Source organism: Prunus dulcis, chromosome 1, assembly GCF_902201215.1.
Source record: "Prunus dulcis chromosome 1, ALMONDv2, whole genome shotgun sequence".
NCBI classification, from domain to species: domain Eukaryota; kingdom Viridiplantae; phylum Streptophyta; class Magnoliopsida; order Rosales; family Rosaceae; genus Prunus; species Prunus dulcis.
The window spans coordinates 24,875,536-24,892,340 of NC_047650.1; the positions used below are offsets into that span (position 1 = coordinate 24,875,536).

Here is a 16,805-nt window from a genome sequence, read left to right on the forward strand (position 1 = left end):
GATGAATGAACAAGAAATCATCCCAAAACCGAATCAGCGTAGACCCAATCGGCAAGACAACCGGGACACCGGTAAATTCTGCCGATACCATCAGCACAACAGCCACAATACCGAAGATTGCATAAGCCTACGGAAGATCGTGGAACGGCTGATCCGAGAGGGGAAACTGGATTAGTATATCGCCCGGCAGCCAACGGCGCCGGTGCCGAACCCCACTCGGCAGATAAACATGATAAGCACTATCAGCGGTGGCCCTACCGTTGCGGGCATGAGCCACCGTTCTATGAAACAGTATGTGCGTGCCGCACAGTTTTCTCAGGTGCTCGGAATAGAGGTGAATCGGCACCAGGAAGTACCCAAAGTGAATTGGGAGCCGATCACATTTTGCCAAGAGGAAGAAGAGGGAATCCTCTATCCCCACGACGACCCGATGATCATCCGAGCCGAGATTGCCGATTATGATGTAGGGCGAGTGCTGATCGATACTGGGAGTTCCGTGAGCGTGATCTTCGTTGAAGCTTTCAGAGAAATGGGAATCAGCGACAACCAAGTCGATCGGCAGTTGACGCCGCTGTTGAGCTTCTCTGGAGACTTGGTCCAGCCCATCGGTAGTGTCAGGCTGCCGATTACATTCGGCACTTCGCCAAGAAGGGCGACGACGTACGATCAATTCCTCATCGTCGATTGCCCGACGGCATACAACGTCATCGTTGGCCGAACGGCACTGACGAAGATCAAGGCGCACCTTTCACCTCACATGCTGTTGATGAAGTTCCCAACCCCGAACGGAACGGGGGCAATCCGGGGAAATCAATTGAGTGCGCGGACTTGCTACGCTACGGCCCTCAAGGCGACCTCGTTCAAACTCCCCGACGAGACCATGACTGTGCAAGGGTTGCCGAACGGTACGGGACCGGTTGACGATCCCCGAGATGAATCGCCCACCATTCACACGCACCCCGCCGAGGAACTGGAGACCATAACCTTGAGTGATGAGCAACCCGATCGACAAGTCCGGATCGGCACAAGACTCACTGCGAACCTCCGAACGCAATTCATAGAATTCTTGCGGCACCATTCGGAAGTATTCGCGTGGTCTTACGAGGACATGCCCGGCATCGCCCCGGACGTCATCAGCCATAAACTTACCATTTCCCCCGCTTATAAGCCCGTAAGGCAGAAGCGCCGTTCATACGACGCCGAACGGTACGAGGCGATGCGCACCGAAGTTGAAAAACTTCAGACCATCGGCTTCATCCGGGAGGCAACGTATCCGGTATGGTTGGCAAATTCCGTCATGGTAAGAAAGTCCGCGGGCGGGTGGCGAATGTGCCAAGACTATACCGACCTGAACAAGGCTTGCCCGAAGGACAGCTTTCCGTTACCACGGATAGACCAGCTCGTGGACGCCACTGCCGGCCACGAACTGCTGAGCTTTATGGATGCCTATTCCGGCTACAATCAGATATTCATGCACCCTCCCGATAGCGAACACACCGCATTCATAACGGACAAAGGGTTGTACTGTTATAATGTCATGCCGTTCGGTCTGAAGAACGCGGGGGCAACTTATCAAAGGCTCGTCAACAAAATCTTCGCCGGTTACATCGGCAACATCATGGAGGTTTACGTTGACGACATGCTGGTAAAAAGCAGAACCGCCGAAGACCACCTGCAGAACTTATCGATCATGTTCGGCATACTGAAAAATTACCGGATGAGGCTGAACCCGAAGAAATGCGCCTTCGGTGTATCTTCCGGGAAATTCCTCGGATTCATGATCAGTCAGAGGGGGATCGAGGCGAATCCCGAGAAAATAAAGGCAATTATCGATATGGAGAGGCCGAGGACGATGAAGGACATCCAGAGCCTTACCGGACGCGTGGCCGCCCTGCCCCGCTTCATATCGAAGGCTACCGATAAATGTGTACCGTTCTTCAAAGCCTTGAAAGGGGGCAAACGGGATATCACATGGACTGCCGAATGCGATAACGCATTTCAAGCCCTGAAGAACTACATGAGCAAAGCCCCCCTTTTGTCAAAACCGCTGCCTGGAGAAATTCTCTACCTATACCTTTCGGTATCAGGAACTGCCGTCAGCTCTGTATTAATTCGAAAACCGGAGAAGGCAGAACTACCAATTTTCTATGTCAGCAAGGCACTCCAAAGTGCGGAACTTCGGTATCCCCCACTAGAGCAGCTGGCTCTAGCCCTTGTTGTCTCGACACGAAGACTTCGGCCGTACTTCCAGGCGCATGGAATCAAAGTCTTGACCAACCAACCGCTCCGGCAAGTGCTCCAGAAACCAGAAATTTCTGGCCGATTGATCAAATGGGCAATCGAACTTGGAGAATTCGACATACAGTTCGTCCCGAGGCCAGCCGAAAAAGGCCAGGCTGTTGCCGATTTCATCTCCGAGCTCACCCCATCAACGGCACAGCCGACGCCCGAGGCAGTTACCGGGATCGCTCTGCCGGACGCAATGGACACCGAACGGTTTGACACCACAACTCCCATATGGGATTTGCACGTCGACGGCTCGGCAAACCAGCAAGGGTGCGGAGCAGGCTTGGTACTGACGACACCGGACGGACTGAAGATCGAGGACGCCCTCCGATTCGACTTCCGGACCTCCAACAACGAAGCGGAATATGAGGCACTCTTGGCCGGCCTTCGGTTAGCCAAGAGCATGAATGCAAAGCAAGTCCGAATTCACAGCGACTCCCAGCTCGTTGTGAACCAGGTAACGGCAGACTTCGCCGCCAAGGATGCCTCCATGCACGCCTACCTTTCAACCGCCCATCAGCTACTCCGAAGTTTCCAAGCATACGAGATCAAACAGATCCCCAGGGGCGAAAACAGCCATGCCGATGCTTTGGCAAGACTCGCTTCGGCGATAAACGACAAAGTCGGAAGAAAGGTACCGGTGGAGATCCTTGCCCAACCGAGCACGGTAACCTCCGAAGCGTGTGCCGTACGGTATGAGGATACATGGATGTCTCCCATCTACTTATACCTGACGAACGGCACCCTTCCTGAGGATAAAGCCCAGGCCCGGAAGCTGAAATACCGATCAGCAAGATACACAGTCATCAACGATGTACTCTACAAACGTGGCTACACCACCCCGTATCTGAAATGTCTCACGGCAGAACGTGGGGACTACGTCCTTCGGGAAATTCACAACGGTGTATGTGGCGACCATTCCGGGTCCCGATCCCTCGCCTACAAAGTCTTTCGGCAGGGATACTTTTGGCCAACCATGCATCAGGACGCCAATACACTGGTGAGGAAGTGCGACAAATGCCAACGCTTCGGTAACGTGCCACATATCCCTGCTGAACCTCTCACACCGATTATAAGTCCTTGGCCTTTCGCACAATGGGGACTGGACCTGATTGGCCCAATGCCGCAAGGCAAGGGGCAGGTAAAATATGCAGTGGTTGCCGTTGACTACTTCACCAAATGGGTTGAAGCCGAACCTCTTGCAACCATAACGGCAGCAAAGATTGAAGATTTCGTCTGGACTCACATTTGTTGCCGATTCGGTATCCCATATGCGATCATTACCGATAACGGCAGGCAATTCGATTCGGAACTCTTCAGGCAATTTTGCACCCGCTTGAAAATCAACTTGTTTTTCGCATCACCAGCCCATCCCCAGTCGAACGGTCAGGTTGAAGCAATAAACAAAATAGTGAAGAAACTACTGAAACGGCAGCTAGACAAGGCCAAAGGAGCCTGGCCGGAAAAGCTTCCAGAGGCACTTTGGGCCATTCGGACGTCCTACCGAACGTCCACAGGAGAAACCCCTTTTTCCTTGGCCTTTGGTTCGGAAGCGGTGGTGCCTGTAGAAATCGGCGAGCCTTCCTACCGAACGGAAACCTTCGCGCCCAAGCAGAACGAGGAGGCCATGTCTCTTAGCCTTGACCTGCTCGAGGAACACCGAGCACAGGCCAACCTTCGGAATGAAGCCTACAAGCAGCGTGTGTCTCGGTATTACGACTCTAGGGTCCGACCCCGCTCTTTCCGAATCGGGGACTGGGTCATGCGCAAGGTATCGCTTGCAACGAAGGATACCACGGAAGGAACCCTCGGCCCTTCCTGGGAAGGACCTTATGAAATCATCGGCATCCTTCGCTCGGGAACCTACCGATTGCGAGGCTCCAACGGCAAGGCCCTCGGCCATCCTTGGAACGTAGAACACCTCAAGTACTACTACAAGTGACCTAGCCTACGGCAGGTCGGAACTGTAATTACTCGATGTATTCGTTCTACTGGAATTAATAGAAAGCCCTCGGCACTATTATTTTAGCCTCCCTGTAATTATCTTTTGCCCACGGCAATTAAATGTTAACGTCCTACGACATTCTGTACTAGCCTACGGCACCGAATGACTTCAAATTTTTACACTACAGAACCCTTTGGGACTTGGCTTTTGATTTCTTATTAACCTACGGTAGTAAGAAAATTCAATCGGCAATTAGCCCACGGCAATTATCATATGATATAAATAAACAAACACTTGGCAATTGAATAAAAACTTATGATAAAATTAAGCGGTGCCCTCGGCACCAATGTGTTCTGAACAAACAGAAAATAAAAACTAAGCTATTACAAAGGTGCAGATACAAGCCCTCAGGCAGCGGCTTCGTCACCGGCGGCGGCGTCGGCAGTCCCAGGAGCCTCGGCGGCGTCCTCCCCTTCGTATTCTTCGATCATCTCTTCAGTAATTCCTTCGGGAAGGGGAGGGGGATCGGCGGCGAAGTTGAGGTTCAGCTTCTGGCCAGGGTTGTACCGTTTGAATCGGTACAACATACCCACCATCTCGGAGCCGACTTCCCCGTCCAGCAGGGCAGCGAACTCCCCCGACGAACGATATCCCTGGATTGCCGTTTGCACGGCAGCCTCTACCTCCGCAGCTTTGTTCCGCTCGGACTCTTGCATGGCGTCCTGTATGGCCTCAGAAACGGCCTCGGCATCACGAGCGCCCGCGCTGCCTCCAGAGCCGCCCGCACAGCCTCCAGCTCTGCCCGCGCCTCGCCCGCCATCGCTTCCGAAGCAAGGGCCCGCCGTTCGGCAGCCTCTTTCTCCCTTTGTAGCTGGGCGTGGGCCTGAATAGCCTTGCCAGCTTCGGCGACTTTAGCCCTGCCGTCATCGTAAGCCCTCTTCGCCTTTTCAGCAGCGGAGATGGCTCGCTTGGCGCAGAGCCACATCTCCATGGACGCCTGCACACAAATAAAACAGTCAGAAAGCCTACATCGGTAAAAAAGAAGGAATGGCAAGGCCGAAAGTGAGATTCTTACCGCTGCCTGCAATCGGAAGGCACGGCCAGCCTGCTCCCGAAGAAGCTTCTTCGGCAACTCGTCAACCTCTGGCAGCTCCATTTGGGATCCGAGGATCATGTGGTTGACAAATTGCACTGTCTTCGAGGGACAGGCGATGGTGACGGCCTCGGTAGGCCCGTCCTCGTCCTCCGCTGCAAAGACGGCCCTTGGAGCCTCCGAAGGACGGCTCCGTTTGGAAACTGGCGAAGCCTCCAAATCGACCGTCATCGGTCGCTTACCTGCCGCCCTTGAAGCCGCGGCGTCGGCAGCCGACAGCCTCGGCGCCTCCACCTCGGCAGTCGGCCTGACAGCGGGCTCAGAGGCCAACTGCCGCAGACGCTCCGAGAGGACAACGTCCTCCGGATCCGTCTCTTGCCGAACGGCAGGGGCCTCGAGTTGTTTCTTCTTCTTCTTCTCGAGGCCCATCATGAAGCGCCGCCTCGAAGATTCGTTCATCTTCTTGGCCTCGGCAGCCATCCTTGCGTCCGTCACTGGTCAAGGACAACCTGTTAGTCGGTATGCACAAACGAAAGAAAAACATACAAAACGTAAAAGCATGTATACTCACTCTCGGCAGGGTCGACAAGCCTAGCTCTGATGAGATTATCGGTGAAGAGGAAACGCGGATACACTCGCTCGGCAGCGGATACCTTCAGCCGTACCCTGTCGATCTGTCGAATCTCGCCTTGGGTAGGAGTCGGCTGCTTGAGCTTGCCTGTCCAAAAAAAAAAAAAACAATAATAATCAGTATAAGATAAAGAGGAAAAGCCAGACTGCCTACCGATCTGCAACTAGGAACCCTACCGGCGGTTTGGAAAGTCGTGGGCACTGGGAACAGCGGGCGCACTCCCGACGGCGATTCCCAATCTCCGGAGAGTAGCACTCGCCGATTCCTCCACGACTTCTGGGAAGTCGGCACCGAGCTGATAAAGTGCCCCCGCTCGGAAGCCTTCAGGCAGTTCGCCTGACCCCAGCCACCATGATCGGCACTCTTTGACTTGGTGACGCTGTAGAGGTGGGAGAACTGTTCGTAGGAGGGCTCCCCCTCCCCGGCAATCCCAAATGCCGTTATCACCCCCATCAGGGCCACAAAGAAGTTGGGATTGTATTGGCCCGGGGCGTACCCGATCTGGGCAAGGATCTTCTGGACGGCAGGCTGCAACGGCAGCCTGACTCCTTGCACCATCATATCGGTGAAGAAGGCGACCTCGCCATCTCCGGGGTCGCTGAGGGACTCGGTCGGACTCGGGATCCTCATTTTTACCGAGTCAGGAATGTGGTATTCGGCCCTAATCCTTTGGAGCTCCCGTTCGGTAAGCTTGTTCGGCTCCAGGTAGTCGACCCCGAACAGAGCCCTCTGAGGGATCCCCACCGGTACCCTAGGCGGCCCTCGGTGGACGATGGTCACCCTCGGTCGAGAAGGACCGGCAGTACCCTCACCACGGCCAGAAGTGGAGGCCACGGGCTGGTCATCAAACGGCCCAACGTGGGTACCATCCTTATACACTGCAGCTATAGGGAACGGCTGCCCCGTCATCAGCCCCTTACCGACACCATGGGTAGGAACGGAGATCGCCTCCTCACCGATAATTTCCACATCGGTGTCCTCCTGACCCTCGGCGTCGAAGCTTACAGACGGACTAGATGTGTCCCAGCCCGATGATAACTCTTCATCGAATGCGTTGGGCTCACTGCCGAAGGAAGACTCGCTAGCAGACATCTACAAAAAGGAAAGGAAACGAAGGCTAAGGTGGATGTGTTGTAAACTACCCTACCGACGCCTAAGCCACTACCTATAGTCCTCTAGACTACCGGAGGAAAGCTCCTAGGACGATCGGCGAGGCCTATACTAGAAGGCATGCACGAAATACGAGAATTAAAGGAGAGTGAGGATACCGAACGGTATCTTACCTTGGGTGTTGTTCAAGCTTTAATTGCCGAGGACTCCTCAGAAAATCGCTCTGACTGCCGTCCACGCGCTTCGGAAATCGCCTTGGTTGCCGAAAACTCGTGCGAAAATCGCCTTGTTTGCCGTAAACACTCTTCGGAAATCGCCTACGCAGAGCTCTCGCTTCAACTCTCAAACGCAAAGTGAGTGTTGCCCCCGGAACGGCCTCAATTTATAGGGAGATGGCTGCAACGGTATTTCTCGGGAAACCAAACGGCTCATAATGGCAGCCGTCAGGAATCACGTCGTCTGCCACGTGTCGCTCAATGGGTGGTGATGTGGGCTGCACGCCGGGTACAGAAGACGAAGCGTCTCTGCACGCCCGGCGCAGAAGACGAAGCGCATCCACGCGCCAGGCGCGGGAAACGAGGCGTCTCTGCCCTCTCCCCTCTGAGCATCGGCGACCCATCGGGTCCCAAGGGAACCTCCCCCAAACGAACTTGCCGAACGGCAGGGCACCTACGAATCGGCTACTGAGAACCAAATTCCCTTCCGAAGAACCTTCGGCAGAGAACTTGGGGGACTACTGTTTATACCATAATTTAACGACCAATGACCGCCTAACACGTGGACGGAGTCAGCACCACTGCCCGCCCTTCGGCATGTACCCTACCGAATCCTATACATCTTGCTACTTTTGACCTGGGACACGTGTCATGCTCACGATCAGCCCCTGCAGTCCCACATCGGAAAAATGGATATAAGCACGCCTCCCAAGGCCTATATAAGGATAACCCTATTCCCAAAAAGGGGGACAGAATCACCAAACGGTACGCTACCGCTTGATCTGTAGTCTAATCTTTACTAAATTCATACTTACTTAAGCATCGGAGAGCCTTCGGCCGGTACCACACCGGTACCCCAAGGTCTTACCGAGCGTGTCCTTTTGCAGGACCTCGATCTTCCGAAGACTAACTCCCTTCCGAAGACATCATATCACTAAGTTGGGCGAGCCACGTGGATAAACCACTTTTTCGCATCAACACCTTTGTTTTAAAACTTCCTTAGTTTGTGCAAATTACAGTGTTACCTTTCTCTGTGCAGTTGGTCCTTGCCATCACCTTCTGCCCTTTCAACATCATATACCGTTCAAGTCGTTTCTTCTTCATTCGGTGCTTATTCCGCTGCATATGTGCCCCTCTTTACCCGGTAATGCATGGGGAAACAATCCAAATAGATATAAGTAGACAATGGAGCTAAATATAAATAAGTCTTACCCTTTTTTTTGCAGGAGACAAGTCCAGACTTTTTCTTGGCAGACCAGCTTACTAGCCAGGTTTTAAAGCTTCCTTGTACCTTTATTGGCTTCAATTAGTAATAACTTATGACGCAATTTTTACTGAGATCTTTGATTCTGTTTGGTCTCAGGTGCAAGCCTTAAGGAGTTTTGTGTTATACATTTGCTACTACGGTTTGGGAGAATACTCAAGGAGGCAAAGCAAGTGCCATAGTCATGGTGTCTACAATACTTTATATTTCATTATTGTTGTCATACCATTTTGGATGCGCTTCCTAAAGGTCTCATTACATTTTTACTTTCTAGTATGTTTTGAGGCGTGTGCTACTTTTGTCCATGATGGAAAAGTATACGGAGATAGATAGTATCACTATATTTTAGCTTACAGTTTTCATACTAATCATTGAAAAATCACCTCTTCTGTGCGGCGAAAAGATGAACTGACAGATAGCATATGTTGTCTTGCAGTGCATACGTCGATTTTGTGAAGAAAAGGATGTGAAGCACATGCGCAATGGTTTAAAATACTTCTCAACAATTGTTGCAGTTATTATAAGAACTGCTTATGAACTAAAAAAGGGAAAGACATCCTGGATGGTGTTGGCTTTGATATGCTCGGCTGTTGCAACAACAATGAATATGTATTGGGACATTGTAATAGACTGGGGCCTTCTGCGAACAAAATCAAAGAACAAGTATTTGAGAGATAGACTTCTAGTTTCACACAAGATCATATACTTTGCAGCCATGGTAATGCAAGCGACTGATGAATTCTAGAGTGATGTGGTTTTATGTAACAGTTTCTGCTATTAATTCAATATGCTTATGGGAATCCATTTCAGGTCTTGAATGTAGTATTGCGACTTGCTTGGATGCAGTTGGTGTTGGAATTTAAACTGACTACCGTTCATAAAATGACAATATCAACCATCATCGCCTTCCTAGAGGTCATTCGTCGTGGCATCTGGAGCTTCTTCAGGTATTTTTTTTCCTCATGAAATTCAACATTGAGACTTTCTACAGTTTTGAAATGTATATTTTGGGAAAGCCTTGACCAATTAACGTGTACAATTCAATCAGATTAGAGAACGAACACCTAAACAATGTAGGCGAGTACCGCGCTTTCAAGTCCGTCCCTCTTCCTTTCAGTTACTACGATGAGGACGCAGAAAAAGATGACTGAACATGATACAATCTGCCTCCCATCATGCACCAGATCAGAGTGTAATCTGCAGTGTTGAGAGCTTCCACAATTCTGTACTGCTAGCCTTCGGTGATGGGGAAGAAGACGGTTTAGGCATGCCAGGTAAATCATTAAGATGCAACAAACAAACAACACAAGTATGTCCTGTGGTTGATTTTTGGCAATACCCAATTAGCATAGGCTCATATGGAATTGCCTTGTTCGTTTTTTATCCTGAACAAAACTTCTCTGGTTCGTGTTCATATGAAATTGTATATATGGAAGTTTACGACACGGAGGTTGGAACTATTCTAATTCTAGATAAGGTCAACTATCAAAATTTTCTAGATAAGGTCAATACCCAATTAGCATTTACGATTTTCCCATACCAAAAAAAAAAATAAAAAAGACTAAAAGAATTACAAATGCAACTGCATTCATTAATAAATAATTTAAAATAACAGGGAAGATTCACTATTATATCCAATATAGGGGACTAATTTTTTTATTTAAAAACCCTATATGAAATGGACTTTAGAAACACACATAAAACTCATTTATAATATAACAAAGAAGCTTCTAACTTCTTATAAATAACAAAACTGCCATCAATTTCTTAAAACAAATTCAACCCTCAAACCACATTTAGAAAAAAAAGTGGCACATATAAAAAAAAGATTGGCTTGGTCTTACATCTACCGGTAGAGTAGAAGATCGAAAGGGACGGGATCATCATCATGGCCCTTTTCTTGTTTCTTTTGTTTGTGTCCGGTCCGTTGTGTGTGTTTTTTTTAAGGCTTATCCGGGGGCTGCTGCTCTGGGGCATCCAATTCTTCTTCTTTCTTTTGCTGCTGATCTCATAACAAGAGCAGCTCCTTCTTGTTCAGGGTCATAAGATGAGAGATCTTCCTCCGATTCCGAGAAAGCGGATTGGATCGAGAGGCAATGCCTATGCCTCTTCTTTATCGATAGGATAATTTGCATATAGAAGATCAACATGAGAGTTTGTTTTCCATTCCTTCCCATGTCTTTCTTGGTTGGGCCAACCCAACTGGCGATTTTAGTTCCGTCTTGGATAAAACCCAAAACACTCAATAGGGCATCAAAATAATTTAATAATAAAAATTAAATTCAATAAAGTTAGCTGTCATATTTTGGATTTTTTTGAGTTTGTTTATGGAAATTAGTGTAGGGTTTATCTAAATCACTAGTGCTAAGAATGAGTATATAAATATCTCAAAAAACAAGGGGGGCAAAAGATGAAAAATCAAAGGTTGCAGCTTGTTGCCTCACAAAAGGCCAACACTGATTCTGATTTCCATTCTTTGTAAATTGTAGTTTCTTTGGCTACTCATGTTTGTCTTGATCTTCATCATAGTTGAAGGGCAATGGCACTGACTTGAACGCCCTGTACTTGCCAACATTGTTCAGATGCTCATTCTCCAACCTGAAAAAACTCCATATCCCACGACGGATTATTTCCAAGCTGGCCACAACCGCAACCATTGTTTGTCCATGCATGAAAGAAACATCGAAACCCAAAACAGTTTGCAACCAGGCAAATCTCAGCAACACATTTAACACCTGCATTGTTTTGTCCAAAACTAGTCAGAAAATACTAAGCACAACCTGCAATTGATCAAGTTGGTTCTTGCCTGAACGTGTGTTTCACATTGCAATATAAGCATATATAAGTTTGGCAAGAGAACGTTACTCGATATAGCTAGTACTCACCATGGCACCGAAATATACACTTTTGTAAGGGATCAAGAGTTTGTCTCTTAACCAGCGGTTCTTGGAATTGCGTTGCAGAAGTCCCCAATCCACAACAAGATCCCAATATGTTCCATAGATTGCTGCAACAATTGAGAAAACCCCAGCAAGAATTTTCCAGTTCACTTCATTTTTAAGACTCTCTAGATTGTATGCTGTCCTCATGCTAACGGCTACTATTGTGAAGAAATATTTCAGCCCATTGTAACCTTGCATGGGATCTTTCTCTTCAACCAAACGGCGGAGGCACTGCAAGAAATTGGAACGGCAAACAATTCTAAGTGTCTGGCTGGGGCGGATAATGAAGCTTAGGAGGACATTTGCAAGAAAAGAAGGGATGAGCTGTGTACCTGAAGGAGACGAGACCAATACGGAATACAAGCAACGATGAAAGTGAAAGTGTTGAAGACATCGTGTGATTTGCAAGTGTTTTGTCTGAGTTTGTAGTCTCCCCAACCATAATAGCAAACGTAGAATTGCAGACTTCTAATGGCTTGCACCTACAAGAAAACAATTTATTGACACTCAGTTATTTCAAACAGAGAGAAGAAAAACAGGAACATAATATGACTGCAATGTGTGATTTAGGACTTAGGAGGATCATTTTACTGACCTGGCTAGTTAACTGATCTGCCAAGAAGAAATCCGGGAGTGTGACCTGAAAAAGAAGCAAAATTTTCAGATTATTAGACCACCGAACTAAGTTCATTCAGTTTCACTTTGAAGAAGAAGAAAAAAAGTGTCTTAGATTGACTTTACTTACCTTATACAGAGGAGCACAGATACAGTGAAACAGACAAACGAGGAAGAAGTAGCGACTTGAGCGATATATGAGGTTGAAGGGGCATAATAATATCAAAATTACAAGCTGCATAAAAAGAATTTAGTTCAGTATATGATCCTAGAAGTGTGATGAGCCAATGTAGCTGTAAAAATGAAATGGTTGAATTTATGATCTTACCAAAACCAAGAAGAGGGGGAGAAGTTCGGTAAGTGCTTTGTAATCTTTGGTTTTGGGGTCCATCTCCATGTCAAGATTTGAGAGCACAGAAGCAAGTGCTAGCACTGCCAGACCAAAACTGAGAAGAAGAACCTCTCTGTAGCCCAACTCAGTTCCTTGCTTGAAACCAAATATGAAAGAGTAATTGACTCTGAACCGCCTCCAAAAGTATATGTTGCCGGCATACATAAGCATGTGCAGAAAAATGAATCCAAACAAGCTGCAAGAAAGTTTAACATGTCGAACGAATTGAGTACTATTTTTTTGTTGGAAACGTTGGGAAGAAGAATAGTAGAGCAAAGGCCTAATTATAAGTACCTGTATAAGGGAAACATGTTATCCATGTACTGGGTTTTTCCTTTGTCAAATTCAGGATTGTTGGCATTGTTAATATTGCGAGCACGCACCATCAAAATAAGTGCTAATATAAGAGCAGCTGTGCAGCCAGCAAAGCAACCTAAAGATTTCCAATAAACAGAATCAAAGGGAGGAAATTGATACCAAAACTGTCCTTGTTCAGTGTAAAAAATTGAACTCTACTGATTTAGCTAGAGGCCTTACCCATGGCAAATGTTATCCTATGTCTTTCTATCTTTGCTTTTGGCCTTAAGACGGCCATTCCTTTTCTGCGATTTGAGTTTGAGAAATGCTTGATGAACGTAGTTTCAACCCTCTCCATAAGCTTGGTAACCTGCAGCGGTGGCAAGTGCCATATCAGATTAGAAAGACAATTTTATTTACCACAATATTTATTGTGCCAAGCTTCAGATAGCCTCCAAATAAAATCACAAGAATGTCAGATCATGTAAGAGAAATTCGTCCGACAAAAAATTCGCCTACTAGACAAATTGCCACAATAGGTCTTGCCTAACAAAAATTCCCCGGGATAGGTCTCTGCCGTAAAAAAAAAGCCGGGTAAGTCTATCCTGACAAAAAAATTGCCGGAATAGGTCTATCTCGACAAAAATTCGCACATTTGGGCAAAACAACAATGTTATTTACTACGAACATAAATTCATAATCCTTTCAACGTATATCTTAGAAAGATTTAAGTTGAATTGTCTTTCCTATCTTTAGCATTATGCATGAAGAATTCTCACCTCCTCAGAGCTGCCAAGGTAGGAGTTATCCACCATATTCATGTAAGGTTTTGATGTATCTCTTGAAGTAATCTGCAAAAGTAATGGGGCTAAAAACATAAGTAATACAGACCAAAATTATCCACCAAAGGAAATACTGACGAATATTTTACCGATAAGAGATCTAAAAGCTTAAATTTCTTTTATTCTTCCATTCTATATGCATACCAATCCCCTAAATATTGGCATAGAAGTTAATTGAAAACATTCTTTCAGGATTTTATGGTATTGAAAGTTAACTTATACTGGGAGGGGAAATACCTTGTCATATTTCTTCATGATCTTTGAAAAAGCCAACGTATTCAAGAAGCTGTTTCATTCATGGAAAAAATAATTAGCAACACAGATAAAAATAAAAAACAACCAAACTAGGTACCCGAGTTTGATCTTACCCATAGCTCTTTAGAATCCGAAGTTTCCGGTAAAATTCAATGAAAGCCCCTTTAAGCTGTTCTTCAACTTTCTTCAGGTTATCTCTGCTGAACTTGAGCTCTGTCTGTGGAGGCACATTGAGGAAGCCTTTAATGGTCGAACGCGGAGTCTCAACAGTGTGATTCATTGTCACATAATTTAGTATGTCCAGTGGTGCGGGTCTAGTGTCTCTGAAGTTCTCTGTCTTCTTTTCTTGAATCTTAACATTCTCTGTCTTTTTTACATCTTTTTCTTCGTCACCAGAATGTTCCTCCTGGCTATTTGATCCACTCTCTTCGATCACATCCATAGCCATGGCTGCGCGCCCTGCACACGATAAAACGACATAGTTTTAGACATAAGCAGAATATCAGCACAGAAAATACACATATCATCACAATAAGCACAACATTACTTACTGCTTGCTCTGACTCCGCGGGGAGTGGAAGCTGCCAATGCAGCTGTTGAAGCAGCAACATCGGAAGCAAGACGTGTCATCTCCACTGACCAATCAAACGGCCTCTGCGGGTTCTCCACTTTGATGCGAAACGCGATGAAAGCATCCATTTGCTTGTTGAGCACAGCGGCTTCCTTCATCACCTCATCCACCTTAGACCTATAAAACTTGTCCACTTTATTGAACTCATCATCAACCTTTCTAAAATACTCCAACTCCTGCACGCCCCCTTCCTCTGCAGCCATTAGAAACGTGGTCTGGTAGCTCTCGGAGCCATCATTTCTCACAGAGTTCACAAGAATGGCTTGGCTTTCGATGTCGACAGGGGATATGGAGGATGGGCTGTTGGGTTGCTGCTGGCTGTGACGGCTTTGCGACGTGAGACCACTGAAGGCTCTGTACAATGTGAGCCTTCGCTTTAGGCGGTGACTGCGGGGTGTGGTGGCAACTGGTGGAGGCTTGTGTCTTTGCTTGCTGCGTTGGATTTCTTTCAGGAGGGATTTTAGATAATCATAATCCATGTATGCTTGCTGCCATTCTGGCACCATTTGTGTTGCAAACTCCTTCCCAAACTTCATTTTTTTAAAGTTCTGTGAATTGTTAGCTCTAGAAATTAAGTCACTTGGTTTTCAGCAACTTTTTTGAGTGTGAAAAAACTGAAAAGAGCCCCTCAGATTGGTGCTTAGTTAGCTAAATTGGGTTCCTTTTGCATGAACTGCGCAGAGCAGAGAGCGAGTGAGAAATGTCAAGGACAATGAGCCAACGAGGTAATTGGGTTTGTAAGACGTACGTAACATATATATATATATATATATATATATATATATATAGATCTAACTACAATTAAATATTTATGCTCTTGTTTGTTTTTGGGTTGAAAATTTATGCAAAGAAGTTTCAAATATGAGTGAGTCATACAAGGCGATAAGGTCTCCATTCTAAATACAGAGGCTAGGCAGCCAAAATAGCTGAGCAGAGTGAGCTCCGCTGCTGCTTCATCCCCTAAATTATTATTATTATTTTAAAACAAAGTTTTTCTTTTTTATTTCCCTGCCCTTTTTGGTCAACTACAAGGACGAAAAAAGGTTTGGGGTTGCCGTATTCGTTGAAGCAGTCGCAGTTGACCAATACCTTATTGGGGGGGGGGGCGGGCGTGGCTTTTGTACGGAGGAGAGCTTTTACCTTACCTTTTCTTCCCTTGTTTATAATTTCTACGTAATTTCCACTAAAAAAAGGCTCATTTTGTTTAGTCAATTGAATTAATTAATAAGTTGGATTAGATAGAAACAACACACGTAACACGTTTCGTCTCTTTCTCTGTTTCAACGTCAATAGCTCACAACTTGGCTCAAGGCAAATTATAGTAATTAATTAATATTAATTAGCTTAATCACAAGTTGAATAATCTTTGCGATGTTAGACCCTAAATAATATATTTACATTATAAAATATAAAAAATATAAAAAAAGCAGAGGCTCCCATCTGCATGCGTGTGTCTTATCGCGTAGTCACTCGAAAATGCCACTTGAGCTACCATGACATATATAATATTGGCAACTCAATCGATCGTCTCTGCAATGCATGGTTTGAAAAATGAAAACGTAGATATCCAACTAATATGCTTTCACATTTACTTTTTAAAAAAAAATGATATTCTGCTTTCACAATTAGAAACAATATACCATTATATATATTTTTCATATTTGTTTACCAAATTTTGTTCACCTAATTAATAATGTTTCGTGACAACGCTTAATTAGAACATACTTACGTGATAAGTTTAAACAATTTAAATAAAAAAAAATTAGGTATTAGTCATATAATAGTTTAGGTGCGCGGTTTCTGGACAGTGGGAGACATTGTTGAAGAATCTTCAAAGGTGCGCTTTTTCCTCTTATAATTGGGTCAAATAATTTATGCCACTGAGCGTTTGTTGGCGGCTAATCTTTTATGTTTTTTACTTGCCTTCTACAAATCAACGTGCGTTATATAACAGTCCTAGTGTGAATATTTTACTCAAACCATGATGCATCCAACAAGTTTTTCTACCACTTCACATCACCAAATATATTATTTTTCAGAGTTTTCCAAATTTCTTAAATAAGAAAAAGTAAGAGATATTTAGTGATATACCTATTTCTAACACTAATATTATAAATAAACCCTACACAATTGAATTCCTATAAACAAACCCAAAAAAAACCCAAAAAATGATAGCTAGCCTTATTGAATTTAATATTGATTATTAAATTACTTTGATGCCCTATTGAGTGCTTTGGGTATTTTTATGAGATTTTGGGGTTGGGCTTGTTTTTAGAAATTGATGGCAG

The 16,805-nt window shown here is 45.8% G+C and overlaps 3 protein-coding genes across 3 annotated transcripts; 2 read left to right on the top strand and 1 right to left on the bottom strand.

The window, feature by feature from the left end:
* Positions 1–229: 229 nt before the first annotated feature.
* Positions 230–4,228, top strand: LOC117617090. The gene is made up of 2 exons (XM_034346345.1): positions 230–3,427; positions 3,722–4,228. Exons 1-2 carry the CDS (start codon positions 230–232, stop codon positions 4,226–4,228), a joined length of 3,705 nt encoding a protein of 1,234 aa, XP_034202236.1.
* A 4,288-nt stretch (positions 4,229–8,516) lies between these two features.
* LOC117615470 (phosphate transporter PHO1 homolog 10-like) lies at positions 8,517–10,024 on the top strand. Its single transcript, XM_034344553.1, has 4 exons — positions 8,517–8,551; positions 8,981–9,262; positions 9,355–9,491; positions 9,593–10,024. The coding sequence occupies exons 2-4, from the start codon at positions 9,020–9,022 to the stop codon at positions 9,693–9,695; spliced, it is 483 nt and encodes a 160-aa protein (XP_034200444.1). The 5' UTR covers positions 8,517–8,551; positions 8,981–9,019; the 3' UTR covers positions 9,696–10,024.
* A 768-nt stretch (positions 10,025–10,792) lies between these two features.
* Positions 10,793–15,225, bottom strand: LOC117616449 (phosphate transporter PHO1 homolog 3-like). The gene is made up of 12 exons (XM_034345774.1): positions 14,438–15,225; positions 14,000–14,345; positions 13,869–13,917; positions 13,569–13,640; positions 13,030–13,159; positions 12,787–12,925; positions 12,430–12,688; positions 12,232–12,336; positions 12,082–12,126; positions 11,819–11,968; positions 11,430–11,717; positions 10,793–11,279 (listed from the first exon to the last, which is right to left on the bottom strand). Exons 1-12 carry the CDS (start codon positions 15,051–15,053, stop codon positions 11,043–11,045), a joined length of 2,436 nt encoding a protein of 811 aa, XP_034201665.1. The 5' UTR covers positions 15,054–15,225; the 3' UTR covers positions 10,793–11,042.
* Between the last annotated feature and the right edge of the window lie 1,580 nt (positions 15,226–16,805).

Bases quoted from the DNA above. Each gene is read 5' to 3' on its own strand.
- LOC117616449 (XM_034345774.1), bottom strand. From the start codon at position 15,053: ATGAAGTTTGGGAAGGAGTTTGCAACACAAATGGTGCCAGAATGGCAG. The intron at 14,346-14,437 runs GTAAGTAATGTT...TATCGTGTGCAG, and splicing joins CCGCGGAGTCAGAGCAAGCA to GGCGCGCAGCCATGGCTATG. The intron at 12,689-12,786 runs GTACTTATAATT...ACTTTCTTGCAG, and splicing joins AACATGTTTCCCTTATACAG to CTTGTTTGGATTCATTTTTC.
- LOC117615470 (XM_034344553.1), top strand. From the start codon at position 9,020: ATGCGCAATGGTTTAAAATACTTCTCAACAATTGTTGCAGTTATTATA. The intron at 9,263-9,354 runs GTAATGCAAGCG...AATCCATTTCAG, and splicing joins TCATATACTTTGCAGCCATG to GTCTTGAATGTAGTATTGCG. The intron at 9,492-9,592 runs GTATTTTTTTTC...CAATTCAATCAG, and splicing joins GGCATCTGGAGCTTCTTCAG to ATTAGAGAACGAACACCTAA.
- LOC117617090 (XM_034346345.1), top strand. From the start codon at position 230: ATGATAAGCACTATCAGCGGTGGCCCTACCGTTGCGGGCATGAGCCAC. The intron at 3,428-3,721 runs GTAAAATATGCA...CTGAAACGGCAG, and splicing joins TGCCGCAAGGCAAGGGGCAG to CTAGACAAGGCCAAAGGAGC.